The sequence below is a fragment of the Micropterus dolomieu genome, linkage group LG11 (assembly GCF_021292245.1).
Source record: "Micropterus dolomieu isolate WLL.071019.BEF.003 ecotype Adirondacks linkage group LG11, ASM2129224v1, whole genome shotgun sequence".
Classification (NCBI taxonomy): domain Eukaryota; kingdom Metazoa; phylum Chordata; class Actinopteri; order Centrarchiformes; family Centrarchidae; genus Micropterus; species Micropterus dolomieu.
This window is the reverse complement of record NC_060160.1, coordinates 11429263-11451690: the sequence shown is the minus strand read 5'-3', so window position 1 is coordinate 11451690 and position 22428 is coordinate 11429263. Positions and strand designations below refer to the sequence as shown.

General features: G+C 40.0%; 1 protein-coding gene across 3 annotated transcripts; it reads left to right on the top strand.

Moving 5' to 3' along the window:
* Positions 1–5669: 5669 nt before the first annotated feature.
* Positions 5670–20787, top strand: lclat1 (lysocardiolipin acyltransferase 1). 3 transcript variants are annotated; one of them, XM_046062918.1, is made up of 6 exons: positions 5670–5998; positions 13587–13754; positions 14201–14399; positions 14725–14871; positions 16046–16162; positions 18376–20787. In XM_046062918.1, the coding sequence occupies exons 1-6, from the start codon at positions 5996–5998 to the stop codon at positions 18900–18902; spliced, it is 1161 nt and encodes a 386-aa protein (XP_045918874.1). In that variant the 5' UTR covers positions 5670–5995; the 3' UTR covers positions 18903–20787. The 3 variants fall into 3 exon arrangements, with proteins under 3 accessions (XP_045918874.1, XP_045918875.1, XP_045918877.1); XM_046062919.1 differs by lacking the exon at positions 5670–5998 and adding an exon at positions 10903–10923; XM_046062921.1 differs by lacking the exon at positions 5670–5998 and having other exon boundaries at positions 13619–13754; positions 14045–14399.
* The last annotated feature ends 1641 nt before the right edge of the window (positions 20788–22428 follow it).

The window sequence follows — 22428 nt, the reverse complement described above, 5'->3', positions numbered from 1 at the left end:
CAGCCACTTCTCAGCTCGATCAACTCTTTTTTAAAGAATTTCTTCATGCAACTGTAAAATTTGTGATGCTATCTAATCGCCTTTGACACCAAAGCATCACCCAAACAAGAGAAGCAATACACACAAGCAACACACTTCCTGACACACTCATATATCCTCCTGGACTGCAAACCCACCAAAACACTTACTTCCTACCGTTACTTCTACTGGGTATTTTGCGTATTGTGATTTGTTTTCCTCCCACAAGTTTTGTATAAAAGATCTTTTGTGACCTTACGTCTGGCATTCACAATGAAAAGGCAACCTGTAATCATGTTAGAGAAGTGAGCAGAAAGTGAAAGAAAATAAACCAGATGTCACCTGCTATGTCTATGTGATAATTGCAATCTATAAAGGCTTGTTATCACATTGGCCTCCTGTAAGCGTTATTACAAAGAGTACTTGGATGACGCAAAATAGTAGAACATTGAAAACTAAACATGTCGCTAGTAGGTTATTCTTGAAAAGGGCAAAGCTAAGAAAGGACTGAACATTTATGAGAAATCAGTTGATAAAGCAATGTGCCCACTCAATGAACAACATATACTTATTGCCAATGAGCCAATCCCTGAGGCCTTGTAGTGCGCTGATCTTGTTTGTTCTTTGGGTTTGGTTTACTTTTTAGAAAAACATGACTGAGAATTGCTCTAAACACCGGAACTGAAAGTTGACTGTCTGACCTGTTCTTTTTTAAAAAACAGCCATACTACTGACAGGTATGGCTTTGCCCCATCAAACCTAATCGAAGCATTTAAAACTGTGACCTGACAGAAATGTTAACAGAAGTTCAGCATTTATAAATACTACTGTGACAGTATTTCCATCACCTAGACAGCAGGAATTTTCAGTTACAACACCAAGAAATATCTTTCTTTAAAAGCCCTGAAAACCCATTTTCTTCTTCTGACTATGAAGTCCTACACAAACACAATTTCCTGCCAACGAGTAGCAGTTTTAGTTATTTCACTTGAGAGATTTCTGTATTTTTCTCACTGGTTTTAAGTGGGCGGGGTTTAGTTTGGAAAGGGCAATGTAACATGCTTCCATGCACCATCAGGATTTAGCAACATATAAATCACAATGACAATTGTCAATGAATTGAATCTGATCAAACCACGTCACACAGCACTTTGACTGAGTTTCTGAATGTTTTCCCTAGAATTAGATTTGAATACTGATACCATTCTCATTTTCATTCAGTAAATATGTAGCTACTTAGCTTAGCTTAGCTTAGCACAAAGACTGATAACAGCTAGCCTAACTCTGTCCAAAGGTATTAAAACCTGTTTACCAGTCCCCTAATTAACATGTTTTATCTTGTTTGTTTAATCCATACAAAAACTGCTAAAGCTTAAGCTAAGCTAACCCGCTAATGGCTTCAGTTTCACATTTACTGTACAGATATGAGTGGTGTCAATCTTCTTCTAACTCTCTTCAAGAAAGTGAATAAGCATAATATGTCCAAAATATAACTCCTGAGGATGTTTTTTTTAATTGTATTGTTGCTTATTTAGTCATGAGTATTTTATGTTAAAAACAATCATGATTTGAAATCAAGTTCTCACAGACTTTAATCTTTTACTGCCATATGAACATACCCTTGTGTTTTAATTAACCCCACTACCGATTTTAAGAAATTATTCTCTTGTATCTCTGGTGTGAAAGTGATTTCCTTACACATCAGTTTGTTAACTACTCTGCTGGTGGTCAGAGGTGACAGCATTCATTTTGCAAATGGTAAGATGAGTACTTCGTGAGAGTCACTCACTGACATAGGAGAATGGAGTGTGTCTCGCACACCATTGTTGGCATGAGATACAGTATCTTTAAATGTTTGTGAGAGCGTGTGTGCCTGGCAATGTATTAAAACTGTTGTCAGAGCTCTCTGAGTAAAGTCACTGATAGCTCTTCTAGTTCATTCTTGGAATTCTTTCCAGTGGAAACAATCCCATCACTGATCCCAGTGTGTCAGCAGAGTCTGACCTGCCAACCCTTGAATTCTCCCCGACTCCCAACTATAGTTCGCATTAACGCTGTTTCACTGTCACTCCTCTACACACAGACTCATACCAACCCCTCCCTCTTCAGTCTGGTATGTCACAAGGAGAAAAATAATACTTATCCGATTAACTCTTTTTCCACTCCCTCTCCATTTTAACTTTTTTCTCCAATGTAGTTGTTTTCTTGTTCTTTCTATTTTTCGCTCTCCCAGACTTTTATCCCATTCTGTTGTTTCAGCAAGTTTCCCATACTTACATGACAGTAGAAATACACTCATTCCCACAGTGCAGGTTATGTAACGTAAGTTAACATTTCATTATAAACATCGCCCCTGTTCTTATTACCTTGCTATTTTAAAACTGCAACCTTCCTTTATAAACCACTGAGATCTCTGTGTGTGCACGCATAACTGTGTCTGTGTCTGTTTGCGCAAAGCTTGCAAACGGGCACATGTGCTTGGAGGTTTTATGTATAACTATGTCTGTTATTATGAGTGCCATGTGCGTAAGGGAAAGATTCTTTTCCCATGGTTCCTTAAGTGTGAGAAGAAAGTAGAGCTCTCAGGACACGAAGCAAAAACTCTGCTAGTTATTTATATCCTGTCTGGAGATGGCCCGCCAAGCACAGACACATATCTGGCACTGTCAACAAGGGAAGAGCTAGAGTAAGATATGCTGAGAGGCATACAACAAGGAGGGAGGATTAATAGGTGAAGGGGTCAGGAAAGGAAAGAGAAGGATGATGAGGAGGTAGAGTATAAAGAACACCTGCACTGTGACATGGATGAAGCACATGTTATAAAGACTGGTTGTCTCTCCAACTTAGATAAGACTTGATGAGATATGGTAAAATGCAACCATAGCAAAAATGATACTTGGGAACTTGCATAGTGTCAAAATGCCCTCATAAAATGTACTTTCCAATGACACTATAAACACCATGGAAGGGGAAAAATGCTAACAAATGCACGAGATGCCTGCAAGTTTCTCATTTCACTGTAATCTGTCCTTTACCTGAATATATTCCCGGAATATATTTGACATTTGAAAACCCCACAAGGCCATGTGATGCACCAATCAAGAACAGAGGAGCACAAAGTATTGATTGCTAGTCAAAACAAAGCGTCTGCAACGTCACAGTTAATCAGAGTCAAGCATACTCAATTCTCAGTATCTTAGAAGACATAATGCAACTGCACAATTAACAGCCACAACACATGTGGATGGATGAGTCTAAGCACCCTGGGACTCATTCTCTATTTAACAGGGTGATGGAAGGTACATCTCCATCTCATCCTCAAGTTCTAAGCCACAGCCTGTGCTCTCCTATAGGCTGTTGTTGATATAAATAGACTGCTTATGGCCCCGCCACTCTTGCCTTATTGCCTAAAGACCAGGGTGGAAAAAGAGAGAAAAGAGAGAGGGGATAGGCCCAGGACATAAACGCAGATACAAACACAGTGGAGTTACAGTAACGTACATGTGCTGTTACAGGTGCGAGGCCGAGACATGTTGTCAGTGTGAAGAGAAGGTGAGGTAAAAGAGAAGAAGACGCAAGTTAAATCATCCATGTCCCCTCTGTGAACTACCAAGAAAGCACAAGAGGTCATTAGAGGGAAGAATGTTTAAAAAAACAAACTCTAGATGACTTTTTTTTCAATAAAGCCTATAAACTGTTATCAATAGAGTCCATTGAAAATAAACCAAAACACAGTGTCCAATGCCTGAAAAAAGTCACTCTGTCTCTCCCACATGGATTTATGTAAGTAGAAAGACATGTCTAACATGAATTAATGTTGTTGGTCTCTATGTTTATCTGTTAACGTGAAGTTGCATTTAACTTGGCTTACCTTCCATGCCGTTTTTATCAGCAAACATAGCTAAAGTGTACATGTTTTATGTTTCTCATGGATTAAAATGACTTGTGATTCTTACCAGAGAGCTTAGATATTTGGAATTCTCAAAGGGAATATGATTAGGAGCTCCTGATCAAATTGCTTTTGCTAAATTATCTTGGACAAGCATCATTAATCATGTGGATGTGCTTCTCTTTTGAAGGTGAGTTGGCACTAAACAAAAAAAAATGGGAGCTTGTTTCAAAGCAAGGTTTTTTCCGTTCCCCTCTGAAGTGATGCGTTGACCCTTGAGAAGTTTATACTGACAAAGCTATACAGTTCACTCAGTCTCTCAGATAGAGTGCATGCCATAGAGACCAGGTCATGGAAAAGTCTTGAGTTTGACTAAGTGCACTCTCCCTTTTACCCTGTCTGTCAGTCCTTCTCTACCTCACTCACCACACACGCAGCAGCATACAAACACACAAGAGAGTACATGTGCATGCTCAGATACACACAGACACATTGACCAGTTTACACACACACACACACACACACACACACACACACACATCACTGAATGCTGAGGTAATTTGTAACAGTAGAACAGCTCATAACTGTGGGTAAAAGAAACAAATGACACATGCTAGGATTTACACTACTTTAAAAGGCTATGTTGGGGGACTCATGAAGTATATCATCAATACCATGCTTGAGATTTGAATGAGTTCTGGCATATTATTAACACGGGGATCGGATTACTAAACACAAACGTAGTACCAGAAACATACCAATCCAGTGGCAGTTCATTTCAGTGATTTCAAACATGATTTAAAGACATTTATGTCATTACAAGGTTAAACAATCAGAAATTAACTCTAACTAAGTAGAGTCTATTGAAACAGTGTGAAGCCTACTAGATATTTTGTCTTGAAACACTTCAACCTTTTAAAAATTCTCACCTGGTTGCAAATGTTTATATAAATGATGATGCTGTGATAGATTAATTGTATTAATTATTTTTTCTTTCCTCCCCTACATGGGGATTGCAGACTTTATCTTGTGTGATTGATAGTTTGTTTGTTATGCATTGAGTTTTAAAAGCTCAGCTACTAAAATTACTATTTTGAGGTATTTGTTCTTTACTTGAGTATTGTCATTTTATGCTGCTTTATTATTCTACTCTACTACACTTTAAAGGGAAATATAGCACTTTTTATTTGACTACATTTACTTGACAACTATGGTAAAAAGTTATTTTGTTACAGATTTCACTATCTAACAACACAAAGTAGTAAGAAGCTACTGTAGCTCCATGTCCACTAGCTAAAAAATTTAAATGCTGTTCAGACATTATATTATTTAACCTGTAATAATAATGAAATAATATGATATATAATTGTACATCACTCACATTTTGCTGATAATACTTGTAGACTTTAACTTTGGTGTTAAATGCTGGGGTTTTACTTAAAAATGAGTATTTTCACATTGGTACTTTTACATTGTTACAGATCTGAATATTTTTCCACCACTAGTACTTGCATTAGCAGCGCATGCATGGAGTCTTTTTCCCCCATTGTCTACTTTTCACCCTTTGCACCTCCTACAAAGACTATAAGAGTGCAGGTAATTTGATTACTGCTTAAAATATAACAACCATAGTCACTATCAACATGTGAGATCTACACTGAGGCAAACACTGCTCTACATACTGCTACTGCGGTCACCTACTCCATGAATGTAGCTTGTACAAACAGCACCCCCTGTTGATGTATGAGTGTAGGGACAGGTGAGGGGTAAGAAGTTGAGAGGTCGAGTTAGCAAAAACGGTAAGGCGGCTACCCTTTCGCTGCAGTCGTAGCAAGTAAACGCACTCAATGAAAGCGAAGTTGTCGTGTGTCCTCGCAGAAAACAGAGCAGTCGAGAAACAGTTTCAACGGGCGTCAGCTTCAAGGACTATTAACGTAATTGCTGATACGCCTTGCTAGTTAGCTAGCGTTAGCAAGCTGCTAGCTGGCTTGCTAAATCGCTATGTCGCAACCAAGTGTTTGGACTTCCTGGAGCTAACGTTAAGTAGCTCACCTAAGACAAACCATACCTCTGGAGGAATAAATACGAATGGTGGGTATGTTGTCATCCAGCAGTATGTAGTAACTATTTGACAGTCAGTTAATGAATTAACTAGCCACCAATGTTAAAACGAGAAAGATAACATGAGATAGCTTTTGTTTTATGTTGGATTTGACTTGCTAAATTAGCATTAACGTTGTTTGTGTGAACCTGGTTCTAAGCTGCACATTACCGTTCGCTCAGTGATCTGCACTGCAGTCACCGACAGCAAATATCCATGTCGTCTCAAGTGGGCGTTATAGTGTACATACAGCAAGTTTCCTTATTTCTGATGGTAACTTAACGTTAGGTACGTTAATGCTACGGTGACATTTACTCTCAGTTGGTCATGTTAGGTAAAATTGTGTTGCCACTAAAGAGCATAAACTGTCATAACGTGAACTATCGTAGCATTAACATTTCCATCCGCGAATTCATTTTGACTCCACATCATCACACCATTGTTCTTTAAGGTTGTCACTTGCATAGAAGATTAGGGTGAAGTAATTATTTACGAAGCAACGTGCAAATCGAAGGGGTAATTATTTACAGACAGAACATGGCAAATCTCGTATAACTAACTTACTTAGGTTTAAAGTTAAACGTTGGCTAACCCATATTGTTTTTCTGGCTAAAGTCCTTGCGCTTTCGTTGCCCCACCCAGGGATTATGGAAAATGCGTGCACGTCAAATAAAAGTACACTGGCCACTTACTGCTCTTGATTAGACTGCATCAACGAATATACATTTATACATCATACATAGACTTTTGTACAGCTGCAACTGTTAATGAATCCCAACCAATTCAGACACATAGTCAGATGATCAAAAATAAGTAATCAAAATGCTTTCCTTGTTTGCTTGTTTACACTGGGATTATTCTTTTTGGTCATTAATTTTGTTTCCCCACCTGTGTGCAGTGAGGATGCATGTGCAACACACATTACCCCCATTACCTGTGGGGGTGCTTGATAGTGGTTGAACTCTAAAGGATATTGTCAGGGAAATGTTACTCCAGAAAGCCAGGTTTTCCACTATGTCCAAAAATTATTTTGCATTAAGTTCAGCCTTAATCTAATGGGGTTTTTTTGCCTTTTAGCTTATCTGTTTGACAAATTGATATCTAAAAATTGTGTAAGGATTTCTGTGAAACTTAGTCAATATTGAGAGACTTGATTCCCAAACTTTGTATGCAAGTTTACATCAATCAAATACATTTTAAAATTATAGCCGCAAGCGGCAATGATCGGGATCCAAGCGAGTCGCGAAAAACGCAACATTTGACATTTTTAGAGGAGAAGAATAGACGCAGATGACTTAAGAGATTAAAATGATGAAAGAATTTGGACTTTGAGATAATTGCGGAAATGCAAACTTGATTTTTACAGCATCACTTTGAGATCCTGACTACTAGTAGTACCTGACTACTGGGTGAAATGTTCAACCCACCTGCGACATGTTGTGTTTCCAAGATTTAAAGTTTAAGCTGCACGGGATCCAAATAAAATGGTAAGAGGCTGTTTCCACACACCTTCTCACAGGTTGAGGTAGTGACATCACATGTACCAGACCCGGATAGTTTTGTCAATTTAAACTTAAAACACTTACAACTGCCAAGATGTTGGTGAGAAAATTCTGAACAAAATCACACATCATTCTGCTAGTTTTGGGTGTGTTGTTAATTATTTTGGTGGCATTTGATCCAAAACTGAATTAAAAAGAAAAGTTTTTTTTTCCTGTACAAGTTACAGCAAGATACTGAATCTCACTGCAGAGTCACCGTTTGACCAATCTGAAAACCATTTGACACACTTGATATCGGCCATCTGGCGAACGACTCTGTCAAGTTTGGTAGGGTTTGAAGAAAGACTTGTGGAGATATAGATGTTCAAGGAATTAGCATATTCTGAAAATATAGAGTGACTGACTTCTGAGTTGATGTTGTAGTGAGACAAATCTTAGTCACAAATCAGTGGATGTCCTGGAAAAAATTTCAGCTCTCTAGGACATATGGATGATTTTCTTACATTTTTTAAAGTTAGGAATGAGAAATGTCTAGAAATTTACATGTCTTTAAATAAACCACGCCCACTTTGTGCGATCATTACCAAATTTTATACATCAAATGAGTATTGACCCGAGATCGTACAAATTTCGTACGAATCCATCCAGTGAATAACGAGGTATAAATTATTTGCAAGTTTAGCGCCCCCTAGTGGAAGAATATCCCAGGACCGCTCAGCGAAGCTTGGGCAGAGCATCTGAACAGATGCATCAAGTTTGGTTACAATAGCTTAAGCCAATTTTGATTTACGGGAATTTATGTAGAATTGTACGTTAAGACACAAAAGTACAAATTTATGGGAAAAAAACAGATTGACGTATTAAAATTTCTTAGATAACTTTTGATCAGCGACGTCCGTAGATGATCCTGACAAAGTTTCAGGTCATTTGGTGAAACTGTCTGGGACGAGCTCGCAAATATAGGTTTTAGAGAAAAGATAAAGTTGTATAATTTGACATTTTTAGAGCAGAAGACCATTGGTGCAATGATGCAGATGAATCCAGAGATTACAGTAATGAAAGTTCGACTCTAAACGAAGCCGTTTTCGAGATAATTGCAAAAACGCAAAGTTGATTGTTATAACGCCACCATGAGGTCTACGAGGGCCTTTTTTTTTTGCCTGAGTAGTGGGTGGAATTTGCAACCTACGTGCCAATTTTGGTGAGTTTTCGTCCAGCAGTTTTTGCTGCCCAAACACTTTTAGCGGAGAAAAAGAAGAAAGAAGAAGAATCAGAAAAAAAACAATAGGGCTTAAAAGTTGTGATTGAGACCGTGTTTTTGGTTATCACATCAAGTTGGAGAGTTGTTCAGTTCTGGCGAAGGTGTGTTCTCTCCAAGTACCCTCTATGTTGTTAAACAGCCCTGCACTTAAATCTATTTGCAGTTAATTTTACAGCATTATCATTTTTTCCCCCCTTTCTCGCTCTCTCTTTCCCTCTTTATCTGTCTCCTACACACACACACCACTTAAGCTCATTGTTTAGCCTAGACATGCTTGACCTCTTCACTCTGCTTTGCTCTGTTGGGATGTCTGTTCTTGGCTTAAAGTAAGGAATGCAAAATGACTGCCAGGGAATTCAGACTTGGACTATGAGGAGTACGCTGTGTATTGCATGTGGTGGTGTGTTTGGGGAAGTGCTTTCAGGATCATTACTATGGTGATTTAAATAAATGTTAAACCAACCCAAATGGACGGGACTAAATCAAACTCAGAAGTAATACTTGCTCTGGAGTATGGAAAGTGTTTCCATGGATGTCTTATGTAAATAGTGTTATGTCCCAGGTGCACATGCCATCTCTGGCTCCAGGTGTGTCATGTGTTTTTGCTGTATCTATGAATAGGCTCATCTGATTGTTCCAGCAGCCACCCAAGGGTGTGTCGTGCGTTTTTGTGGCGACAAAGCCTAATTGTGGCAATTGTGCTGAGCAAGCCTGTTTTCTCACTTGCCTCACATTTTCCGTCATTAAAACCAGTAACCTTTAAACCCGTATTGCATCTTTTAAGTGTACCTTCAGCCACTTAGGCCGCTGCCGTGAGACTTGCTGCATCATGGTGCCGAAGAGGGTGTGAAGGAAAGATGATGGGGGTGTTGGGAACAGGAATTGCAACCTGAACGCTTCTGCAATCTTAACAGTAATTGAGGTGGAAAGGTGTAGTAGTTACAAGAGAAGAAATCACCTGCTGGATGAAATGGCTCCCTGTAGCATCATCTCGGACTCCTTGCGTCAGCAAGGCCAGGGCATAATCAAATCGAGACTCATTGTAATTTGCCTTTTAACCTTTATCTCAGGGGACTTGCTAGTAATTTACTTGCTCCAGTGCTAAGCTTAAGATTAGTGAATCTTATTGTTTGTTTAGGTTGTTTTAAAAAATAAATAACCTTTGCGTTTTTAAGTGTTTTTGAGCGTTAGTCAGCAGTTTCCGGTTCTTGTTTATAGAGGCACACAAATAGATCCAGATGCTACATAAACACTTTTATTGTTCGTGTCAAGTTTATTTACATAGCTTTGAGACAATACTGTCTCAGCATGTAAAAGTGCAGCACATCAAAACATTTGACATTATGTGACTTGCTCAAGAGTGTGTTATTCATCCACTTGCCCCAGACAGGTGTTTTAAATTATTCTGGCTACTTAGACCTCTTCTCAGGTTTGGTGGAGCCATACTAGGAAGTGCATTAAAGTCCAGGTCATAATAAGGTACAAACAAAACAGGTGCATGAGAATGGACATGAGAGGGAGATTCCAGTCAACCACACAGTCCTGAGAAGAGGTCTAATCAGGCAAAAAAAAACAACAAAAACAACACCTTTCTGGATATATACCATATATAGGGATTTTTAAGAGGGACATGTTCCACAAGTGTAACCTTACCATTTGAAGCTAAATGTCACTGATGTCATTGAAATTGGCATGGCCAGATGAACCCCTTTTAAACTTGATTAGATGTGGCATGGAGAAGGAAGATCATGTTACTTGGTTTTGAGTTTCAGAAGGATTACAAGCTGAGTTCACTTCCCTGGGGGATCTAATGACCATGTGTTATTTCTGCTATGTTGCAACTACTGTTATGAATATGCCTAACCAGTGTTCAGTCTACTTAAAGTAGGGTTGGGCCAATGCCATGACTGACATCACAATGTTGAGCTTGCATTGCGACCCCCCCCCCCCCCCCCCCCCCCCCCCCCCCCCCCCCCCCCCCCCCCCCCACACACACACACACACACAGACCCAATCCCTCTAGCGGTGAGGTTTCACATTGCAACCACTACCTTCTCAAGCGTGTGCTCGTGCGCCTGCTTGAACTCATGAGTGAGCCAAAACGGAGACCGACACACCAGAGAAAGCATTACATGAAATGCTGGAGACTTAGGTAAACTCCCACGATACAGTAATATTTTTATCAGCTTGATGTTGAAGTTGCATGATAATGGTACACCGACTGCATTTAGCTGATATGATATGTTGGCATTAGCTAGCCTGCCAGCTTTTCAATAACTTTTTGTGTATCTTTCACTGGAGGCTCACCAATGTGAGCACAGCTAAATGTATTGGATAATAACGATAATAGTTATTGAGCTAGACTGAATATTGTAAATGAGATTGTTGCCACACTTAATGTTGTAATGTTACTGTACTGAATGGCTCTTCCACTGTGGTGTTGTCCTGTACTGTTATGTTGCATTATTGTATTTTATGTGGGTCACGTAAGTTACGGCGACTGAGACTGGCAAACAAGCTGTGTACCCGAGTATCGGTAAAATGACAATAAATCTTAATTCAACATTACGAAGCAAAGAGTGATAATCTAGCTCATACTAATCTAGCGGGCTGCCTCTGCATTGCATCACTGGTGGTTTTAGAAACAAATCATTCCACATTAGCTTTGTACTGTTAAATAATTTCTTGCTAAAATCAACACTTTGATATAATACCAGGACCAGCATTAGCTCGTGAAGTAATGTGGCAAGCCATACAACACACACTGTATATTATAATATTACTACAACACTATAAATACTATAGTATTTTGCAACGAATAATATTAGGAACTGGTCGGTGTTAACTGGCAAGCTAACGTTACCTAAGTTGAACCAACTAAAACACAAAATCACAATATATTTCACATGATTTGCAGTAATGTTAGCTTCCCTGTCCAATGAAAAACGAACTCTCTCGGTTTTTTTGGTTCTAACACAAAGTGTACGTCTCTCCATGACTCAAACCTTTCCGATGTTGACCATATTTTTCGTCTGTAGTCGATCTGATTCTCTTTTGCCTGACGGGCCTGACAGTTCATAAAACCTTTTTGTTGTTGTTTATCCTTACGTAGAGTTTGTGTTTGTTGGAGTCTATGTTGTGTTTGGAGCTGTTCGTTTTTTGGTGTTAGTAGACTTGGGGATAGACGATATGGCCAAAAATGTTATCACGATAAAAAGTTTCATATCTTTCGATATCGATAATTATCACGATAAATATCAAATAGTAAATCAAAAGTAATAATCAAAAGTAAAATTATGTAAAACCTTTTTCAGTCCTTTTTCCTCAACAGAATAAACATCTTAAGACAAATTAAGTCCTAATTTGTGTATGATTCAAGTGAATCAAATCAACATTTATTGAACATTTGTTATTGAAAAAAATACATTGCGATAATTATTGTTATTGTATGTGTTGTATTATTTGAGTAGGCAAGAGGCTCGGGAGTGCATGCCTATGTAAACCAATGGATTTCATGGAAAATCCGACCTGATTTCTTCACATAGGAAGCAGCATTGTGGCTGTTCCAACAACCGAAAAATCAGGCGAATGGTTCATTTTTATGTGAGGTTACAACCCGCTTACAAATAGGCAATACAAAGGTGATTAATTTAAAAACTACATATAGTCCCTTTTTAATGGTTTTTACATTTACCTTCATCTAGTAGGCATTGGTATCTATACAGTTTGTATCTATGTGGTTTTATTTCAAACTAGTTACTACATCACCTGTTTTCAGATTTCCCTGGTAATACTTACACTACTAAGATGTATAAAAAAAAAGAAAAAAAAAAGTCGTAAAGAAAGTAATCAAATCATTCATTTCTTTATTGAAGGATAAAGTTTAAGCTTATCAGTTTTATTTGGATGCAGGTTTCCTTTGTAAAGGTGTTTGTTCCTTATCTTTTTATGTACCAAGCCTGCCAAAAGCAAAAGCTTTTTTTACAATTGAAATGCTCATAATTAAAACAGCTAGCTGGATACATCATTTCCATGGCAAATGAGAGTGTGACCCTCTGTATACTTTGGTTTTGATGGTAGATTTAGAGACTCAGAACAGAAGAACACTTTGCACAGGTGTGTAGGAGATGGACAAATGGATCAAAAGTTGCAAATAAACCCCAGCACACTGTATAACTTGCAATTAATACATTTATTTGCTACTTTTTTGAGCTAGACCTTCAAATCATTTGCCTGATGAAGGTCTAGCACAGAAATGTAGCTAAATGTAGTATTGCAAGTTAGACAGTGTGTGGGAGTTTATTTGCAAGCTGATTAGAAACATGTTTGATATAGAGATGTATCAACATCAACACCAGCTTCACTGGATATAGAAGTTATATTTTACCACAATGTTTTTTAAATTTTAAGAATGTCATAAAATGTTTATGCCAGTGCACATACTGTACAGTCAGTGAATGATTTTGAAGCTACACCCATACTTTGTTACCCATAGTCAGAAAGGTTCCCTTATTTACATTCCACACAAGGAATGTCTGCCTGAGTTTCCACTGTTTGTGGGAAAATATGTCAGAGTAACAGCAGTCAGCTATTGATGAGACTGTCGATAACTCCATTTGTTTCATGTTACAGAGTTGTTCCACTTCACCTGCCTTTCCACAGTGGGAAATCTAAGTCAGGAATAATTTCCATAAATGTCATCGTTTTTTATCCCCTTAATATAACAACTTCAGCTCACGCTTGACTGCTCATGACCTTGTTATTTATTTAGCTTTGATTTATATTCCTAATCTTGTATCGTTCATCTCTCCACAGATGGCTGTGTCGGTGCGGGGCTTGTACTTTGTGGTGACACTGTTCTTGGGTAGTTTCTTTGGAAGTGTCTTCATGCTGGGACCAGTTTTGCCCCTTATGTTGCTGTCTCCTGCTTGGTACCGCTGGATCACTGATCGCATCGTTGCAACCTGGCTCACCCTGCCTGTGGTGTGTACACCAGCTTAGCCTTTGCTTAGCCTATTTCTGTGCATGCCAGAAGGTCTTAAATTAACTGTGTTTGACACTGTCATGATAATCTGCATCATCTCAGCCTTATTTATAACTCTCTATTTAATCAGATATTATTTTTGTCAGAAGTAGACTTAATTTATACCAGATTGCCCTTAAGAGCAATTATGCAAATGTTGTTTACAGTATCCACATGAATTGATGGCATTATTAATTTATTTTACTCTCACTCTTGTCTCTCTCTCAAATTTATCTTACCACCTTCCCAGTCCCTCCTCTTTCCCTCTACACCCTTTCTAAATTATCATACCTTTTTCCCCTTGATTATCCACTTCTCCATTTTGCTCTGGCCCCTTTCCATTCTTCCCTTTCTTTTACTATTTCTTAATCTCCACCCCCCACCCATCCTGGCATCTCCTCTGTAGTCCTTGCTGGAGCTGGTATTTGGTGTGAAGGTGGTGATAACAGGCGATGGCTTCATCCCAGGGGAGCGAAGTGTGATCATCATGAACCACCGTACACGCCTGGACTGGATGTTTCTTTGGTGTTGTCTGCTCAGGTACAGCTACCTTCGTCTGGAGAAGATCTGCCTCAAGGCTGCCCTGAAGGCTGTGCCTGGCTTTGGTGGGTATACAATGGGTGCTTGCCCTTTACCTGTACACACATACCCTGCCCACCTCTGCATAGCATAATATAATATATGCTTTGCAATGTATGGCTTTCCTTCATGAAGGTTGGATTTGTTGCAGGACTGTTATATTTGACTAGTAAAAGCCTCCTGCAAGAAGACAATGGTTTGACAAACCTGATTTCCAGAGGTAGTATGTTACATAGCATAGGTACTCTGATGGCAAAGGCCCAATGTCAGATACTGTTCCTGGGAAACATAGGTTCTGCCTGCTTTGAGAAGCAATCAATTACCCATGTAAAGGGTGAATGTATTCTCCAGGCTGGGCAATGCAGGTGGCCTGCTTCATCTTTATTCAGCGTCGTTGGGAGGAGGACAGGAAGCACATGGAGAACATGCTAGACTACTTCTGTGACATCAGAGAGCCCCTGCAGCTGCTACTGTTCCCAGAGGGCACAGACCTCACTGGTGAGAAATAAACACTGCATCCATTCATGGGACAGTTTGCCCACATTTCAGTTGTTACTCTCAGAATGTGTTACCCACTAACCAGAGCTCAATGTGGCACCTGTCTTACACCTTTGCACTGACACTGTTATGCAAACACAATTTCCTAGTGATAAGACATAGGCAAATCCCTTGACGCACACCCCACTCAGTCATTTCTGTAAGAATGCTCTGATCTTTCAGTGCAGGCAACAGCGACACCAGCGTCCAAAGCCCTTTCTGATCACAATTAAGCCAATCAAAGTCCAGAATAGCTTTACTGAGGGAAGCTTAACTTCTCTTTTCATACTATGATATCATGAGGGGTCCAGTGACGTTACATAATAATTGGCCAGCAGATGTAGGGCTTTAGAGGTTATTTCATTTCACTTTTGGTGTTCTTATGCGCCAGTACATGTGTGTCTGCATGTGCACATACATCTGCATTTAAGCCTCTTAAACCTCAAGGCTTAATTTGGCACAAGAAACAAGGGGTACACTACAGTATGTTCTGATGTATTACGGGAATGTTGTCCTGTACTTTACGCTCCAAATGGTTGTTCTAGAGACATACATACAGACCGCCATCTACAGGATCACATCATAGGTGCCCCACTAAAAATTTCCATGACCCCTTTTAAATCTTGTAGGGCTTGTGTGAATTTAATGAAATATTGTGTAAGATTGACAAGTCACAGCGGAGGACTGATCACCAAAGGTCTGTCCATGGTTCTTTTGTCTTACAAGTCACCTTCAGCTACTTGTTACAATGATATGACTGAGTCATGATAAAGTTTACATGTTTTGGCAACATGTTTCTGAGGAATGTTTGGTTAGTAAGAATATTTCTTGTGTTTATTTGAATTGTTATAAAATAGAATAACAATCTGAGCAGGTAAAACTGTTATTTTCAGTTGCGCCTTAAAATAAGTACACAATAAATACACAATTATACATTATACATCCCTTCTTTCCTGCAACTACAAATATTATGATACACACAATTTATATACACTTAGTTGACTGCTACTGTTAACATATGTTGTATCTGGCAATTGTTGTTATTTCGGAACAGTTGCCAGAGACAACATATGTTAACAGTTAACACAATGGTATATGGTGAATGAGAGATTTATCATGGGTCTGTCTGTTGTAGAAAATACAAGAACAAAAAGTGATGCGTTTGCTGCCCAGAACAGCCTGCCAAAATTTGAATATGTGCTGCATCCCCGCACCACTGGATTCACCTTCATTGTGGACAGACTACGCAAAGGTCAGTTGTGATCAATATGAACTTATTCTGAAATCAAGAGTCTACATTAAACTTGACAATAGGGCTGCAGCTTTTGATTATTTTAGTGATTGAATATACTATAGATGATTGCATTGATTCACTGAGTAATCGGATAAGAAATACTTTTGCTTGGTGCCCCTGGTCCCAGAATTAGCTGTGTAACTCATTTCACTTTTAAACCCAAATTCACCAACTAACCAGTCAGAGAACAACAAGCGCACGTTTATACATTTACAACTTAGAATTGTGCCTTATCTTTGCTAGCCTTCATCTCAATTAGCAGTTGTTGTAGGCTAGTTTCGTTTTACAGTAGACACACTGTACAGAGTTGTTTTCTTTTAGCTTGAAATTATCCCAGACTTTTGACACTTTCTGTATTTTTCTCTTCGTCCACTGCTATTTTCTCTCTCTTCCTCCATTTTTGCAATCAAATGACGTCGTTTTCACTTGTCCGCTGCGTAAGGGCGTTGTGCGACAGTAATAATCGTCCATGCGAAACAGTGTGCTGTATACTATTACATGGATTACACAAAGTATCGATGTCAAGAACATTATTTTTAGTAATCGAATGTTTCAGCCCTGCTTGACGATGACACAATGACACAAATGTCAGTTAGTAGTAGCAGGCATGTGCTGCCTACTTAAAGAAAATAAGTAGGACACAAAACCTGTCATCACAATGGAAATGTTATATCAGCAAAACCAAGAGAAAATGACATGCAGTCACGATAACTGTAGTTAACCCACGGATGTTAATCGTAGAGGGATCATACCTGTTATTTTTTTAAATCTCAGACCTACGCTTCATCCTGCTGCCAGCCATTACAACACCCCTGAGACTGTCATGTTTCCCTATGAGCTCATTCTGGCAGTCCTCCAGACTTCTTAAATACCACCTCTGGCCCTGCTGTCTCATGCCCCACCCGCCCTGGATGCTGAGCATTGCACTAACTCACCAGGCAGGTGTCATGAATCAGTGTGATGTCATCAGACTTAGCTAATTCTCCTCTCCCTCTCTGCACTGCTGACTGACTTGCTGTGCTTGTTGTTCTTTGTCCAAGTCCACTGTTCCCCTCTCAGCTCTATTTTTACCGTGGTAGAGGTGAGCTGTACAGGAGCAGGAGTTGGCAGGTGGAATCCTGTCCACTTTAGTATTCTTACAACACACAGACAGAGCTGAATTAAATATACAGATCAGTGATGATGCTATATAAAGCTTATGGTAGTTTTGAAGGCAGAGAGGGGATGAAGCTCTAAGACCCTGGATAATTAGAGGTACATGTGTAATGGAGCTAAGAGCTGGGATTTTGAAGGGTTAACATTGTTCCAATAACCAGTGCGAATGTGGAAAAAGGATAATATAAATTCTCCCCATCAGTGTCATGTCGTCATCATCATGTCTGAAACTTTGTTGTTTACACTAAGTCAAGAGTCTAGTCAGTGTCTTGTGGTTGTATTATTAACCTGGGGGTCGGGACTATAGTTGTGAATGGAATCACTTTGGGTGAACACTGTAAATATTTTGCACTGTTTAATCCAATAGGTCTGCTAAGAAATAACTGTCATATGAGCAGAAACTTGATCACAACTCACAGGTCTGTCTCTTTTGTTGTAAAAAACATGCCAAACGTAGGGTGCCTGCTCTGGCATTGTTTGTGTGTAAAAGGTGTACAAACACGCACGAGACAGGGAAAGAGAGATCCGTGAGGGCACATGAGACCCTCAGAAAGAGGAGACACCACTGGTAGTAGCCTACCAGTTGGTCCAGGGGCTTCATCTTTATGATGGTCAGTTTAAGGCTTATTTTACGATGAGTCGGGGGCAGTTGTTGCAGTCTCCAGACAGTCCAAACAACTGTAAACTTCCGTCAGCACAACTGAGGACCCGTCTCTCCATTCATTAGATTGGACAATGGGGGAAAAAACCGCAAATGAGGTTGGGCAGTTTTCTGTCCAGAACTCCATGCACTCAGAGCACTCCAGCCAGCCAAAACGTGAGGCGCCCAGGTCGCATAAACACTGCACACAACGCATTCTGTCTGATCCGGGGGTGGGGGGGTCGCGAAATATTTTCAACCTCAAAAAGGGGTTGGACTGCCAGAAAGAACCCCTGTATTACACTATTATATCATTAAGCGTGTCAATTTTCCTTTTCCTAATTTAAACTGTGGAATTAAAATTCCCTTTTCCTAGGAGACAACCTGGATGCTGTCCATGATATTACAGTGGCATACCCTAAGAACATCCCTCAGACAGAACGCCACCTCATCCTGGGGCTTTTTCCCCGTGAGATCCACTTCCACGTCCGCCGCTACTCAGTGGCCTCACTGCCCACCCCTTCCTCTGACTTGGAGTACTGGTGTCGAGAGCGCTGGGCTGAGAAAGAGGTCCGTCTGCGTGAGTTCTACTCAGGCCAGCCTCGGGCCTTTGATAGGGAAGGTGTTGCTCGTGTGCCACCTTGTAAGACGGAGCTGCGAGTGACTCTGATCAAAGCTGCTTCACTGCTGTACTGGAGCAGCTTCATTGCCCTGTGCTTCACTGGCCTCTGGTTATGGGCTCCTTTCAGGCTTTACTTCCTGGTCATGGTTGGAGTGTATATGGCCCAGCAGAAGCTGATTGGAGGGCTGGAGCTGCTGGAGTTGTCCTGCCATCGATACTGGAAGTCCATGGCTGCCAGTGTGGGTGAGAAGAATAAGGTGATGGATGGGAAGATGCAGTGAGGATGGAAAATAGGGTTGACTAGACAATGACATGTTTCCACCTATGCTCAGCAAGGACACTGAGGACTCATTTGTCCTGGCCTGTTCTGTCCAGTGGGCAAGAGGATCCCTTTGCGAGACCCAGTGCTCCATGCCTTAGAAAGGGAGTAATGAGTTCACCTCCTGATGGTATGCATGGCTTCAGTGGAGAGAGCTTAACTTTCTGTTGAAGAATAAAAAGAGGAATGTTATGTACATTTATCTGTGTTAGATTCAAAGAATTCATCACACATAATTTGTCACTTGCCATTTGTATGTCTGTATAATTTGTTATTTAGCTTGTGGTCAGTGCATTTTATTAGTTTATGTTGTTAGTGTTTATTAGGTTGAACCTCAGTGTGGACATGTGTCATGAAACAATGCTGTTTAGTATTTTCTTATACTGTTGCCATGTCTTTGAAACTAGTTTTATTGTTTGCTAATGTTGCCCTTGGTTTTATATCAGTGTCATACATAATGGAGCAGAGCCATAGTACAGATTACCTGTATATATGATGACTTGACTCTTAACCAATATTCAAATCAGCACTATAGTAAGCAGGATAAGACTGATTACTGATTGATTTAAATGAGTTTCCATTAGTAGTCTTTAGTTTAACAAGGAAAGAAAAGGACTGCTATAATTCCCAGAGAATTATAAAGAAATATACAGGTATATGTGTACCATTGTTTACCTTTTATTGGGTATTATTACCCTTTTACACAAATTGGGAAATTAACCTTTCCCAGTTAGTCCGTAGAGATAACTTCTGTGATGACGTTTGTCACTGTATCTTGAAACATGAGTTTTGTTATTCTGCTCAAGTAGCTTTTGCACGTTAAAAGCCAAAGGTGAGAAAAGCAGCTGTGATCTCATAAAAAGTAACCAAACAGAATGTAGTTTGTCTTGTTAAGGAAGGGAAGCTTCACCAACCACTTGCAAGGCTGCCTGCAGCTATACTGCACCTGTAGTCATCAAGATCAAAGATCTGTCATAGATCCTATGTCTGAATAACTGTGGAAGCAGATGAGCTTTGTGCCCTTTCTGGGAATGAAGGGATGCCTTGTACAGGCAGGATGTGGGTGGTGCAGGGGTGGAAGAATGTCCTGTTGGGACAACATTACCCCTCGATGTGCAGGGTGGCACAGAGGACCAGACTTGGAGTGGAAAATTGGCCCTGAACTCGACCTAATCCAAAAAAGCCCTCTAATGCCCACCTCTGCCTGTGTCCCTCGCTGGGGGACTGGCATTGATGCGTCTGCTAAACTCAATTAGCAAATGACAGCTGAGAAAGCTACACCAATTGTCCCAAAAAACAGACAAAGTGAAACAAGATTGGAGTGGCGCTTGTACCACACTTTTAGCCATTAACTCTGCTTGCCAGTCAATACCTTTTCAATGTAAATTGTGGGAGTCATGAAACATTTGTCTCTTGGACAGTCTATATAGGTTTAGGCAATGTGTGAGCTAGCTGACCACTTAAACCCTATTTTGTGAGACCGATATCTTTCACGCTGAACCACACAATAGAAAGTTGACTGTTTTTTGTTTATATGAATCTTAAGCTCCTGTAGTTAAAGTGTAAAGGGGCTGTTTCCAGTCACTGTGATCTAGCTGTGTTAATTTTATCATCAGCATGTTAGTAGTGTACCAAACATGGTACTATATCCGTGTCCCTCAAAACCCTGAACCAGCTACAATCATATTACTCGTTGACTTATGCTGTTTTTTGTTCTGCTCATTTTACAATCACTTGTTGATGCTGGACCTCTTTAAAGTCACTGTCCTCAGGTAACCACAGCGGACACTTAAGTCAGTCTCATAAAGGAGAAAATATATATCTGAATAAATATACTACGCAACTCATTCATGTTTCCTGTCATTGTTCTTTTGAGTTTTATGGCAAACTTAGGGACTGTTGACTACTGACTTTATTTCTGATACTGCTTGTAATTAAGTGTAATAGCTCATGTCATTAGACTTGCAGTAACATCAGTTTAAAATGTTAGACATTGTGTTATTACATTATGTAGGAATTGGTTTTCTTTCATTGATTCATCACTCCACTTATGTAGAACAACACTTCTGATACACCGTTGTCATGTTTTTACTCTGACATCTTTAGGTGCTGCAGAGCAATTGTCTCGGCAGTCGTTTAATCTATAATGTACTATAACAATCACTACACTGCAGTGAATGAGTCAACGAGGCCTTGAATGTTCATGTTACACAACACTAGGGCCACAGTTTGCCTTGTCTTTTTTTGCACGCACGCGTACACACGTTCTAGGTTATCATAGACGACCAAAAAGGTCGGGCGCTTTGAAGGTGAAGTGCAGTCACCATAGTAACTGATGTTGACTCCCCTGTCTCCTAGCAACGGACTGTAGAGTGATGTCAATGGAAAGCATGCTATTTTCTCCTGCTGACAGAATGATGTCACTCCTTTGTGTGTGAAGAGAGAGTGGTGGAAAGAGAGACGTTTATTTCTATATATTTCTGTTCTCTTGAGGGGATAGAGTGGGGGGCATGATGCTGATAACCCACCCATGGAATCAAAGACAGACAAAAGGCGAGGATAAACTAAAATTGCTGTCCAGGGACGATGAATCATGGGCCAATTAAGGGTGCAATTATTCTCCTGGTTCTTTTTTTGGTCCCCCCACCCAAAAAAAACATCTGACAGGTTTGGCCGTGGGTGGAAGGAAGAAGGACGATGCACACAGTCTCCATCCTCCATCCTATATGAGAAACATGAGAGCATCACTAGTGGGTCCTTTTTCCCCTGTAATTAGATTTGGTCCTTAAAGACTGCCTCTCTCTTAGTAACAGAATAGTTGAATGGGTGTATAAGATTCCTTGAACACTCTTAAGAGCTTGAGGTTAAAGTCTAGGGAATCTCTATGTCCAGAATCTTGCCCAAGAGCTCCGTGGAAGTGCCTGGAGGGTGGGGTAAAATTAGCTCTCTCACACGTAAAGTCAGATCTAGATTTGTCTATCCAATTGGATGCAGCCTAATAGGATCAACAAGCCAGTGTAATTATCTTTATGGCTCTTTCAATAAAGGCGGCAGATAATCCTGAGGTCACACAGGAACAAAGTCAAAGGCTACTATGAATTGTAAAGCAGGACGGTGAACCCTGTTGAGAAGGAGTCTCCTTTTACTCTTCTCTAGTCATGTCCAGCATTTAAATGGCTCTAGATATGGTCATAAAAACGTCAATCTTCTCAATCCATTAATTCTCTAGATCCCTTAAAAACAAACAACCCCCCCCAGCAACTGCAGTGGATACAAAAATAGCTGTGACCAGAACAGTTTGTCGTGTTCAACAACCTTAATTAATATTTGTCTGAGCTAAGTTTTGTGCAGTGTGCCCAGTGTAGGGCGCCTCCAGGAGTGACTGCAGAAAAGCAGACCTGTTGTTGATTCCACCACTGTGACGTACACTACACACTAACAAAGAAGCCTTCCAACAGGATCGGCGCTATAAATAATTCTACGGCAGC

What these genes read in the sequence shown, in the direction of transcription:
- lclat1 (XM_046062918.1), top strand. An exon ending in CCTGGCTCACCCTGCCTGTG is followed by an intron (nt 13,755 to 14,200) that starts GTGTGTACACCA and finishes TCTCCTCTGTAG; the next exon opens with TCCTTGCTGGAGCTGGTATT. An exon ending in GAAGGCTGTGCCTGGCTTTG is followed by an intron (nt 14,400 to 14,724) that starts GTGGGTATACAA and finishes TGTATTCTCCAG; the next exon opens with GCTGGGCAATGCAGGTGGCC.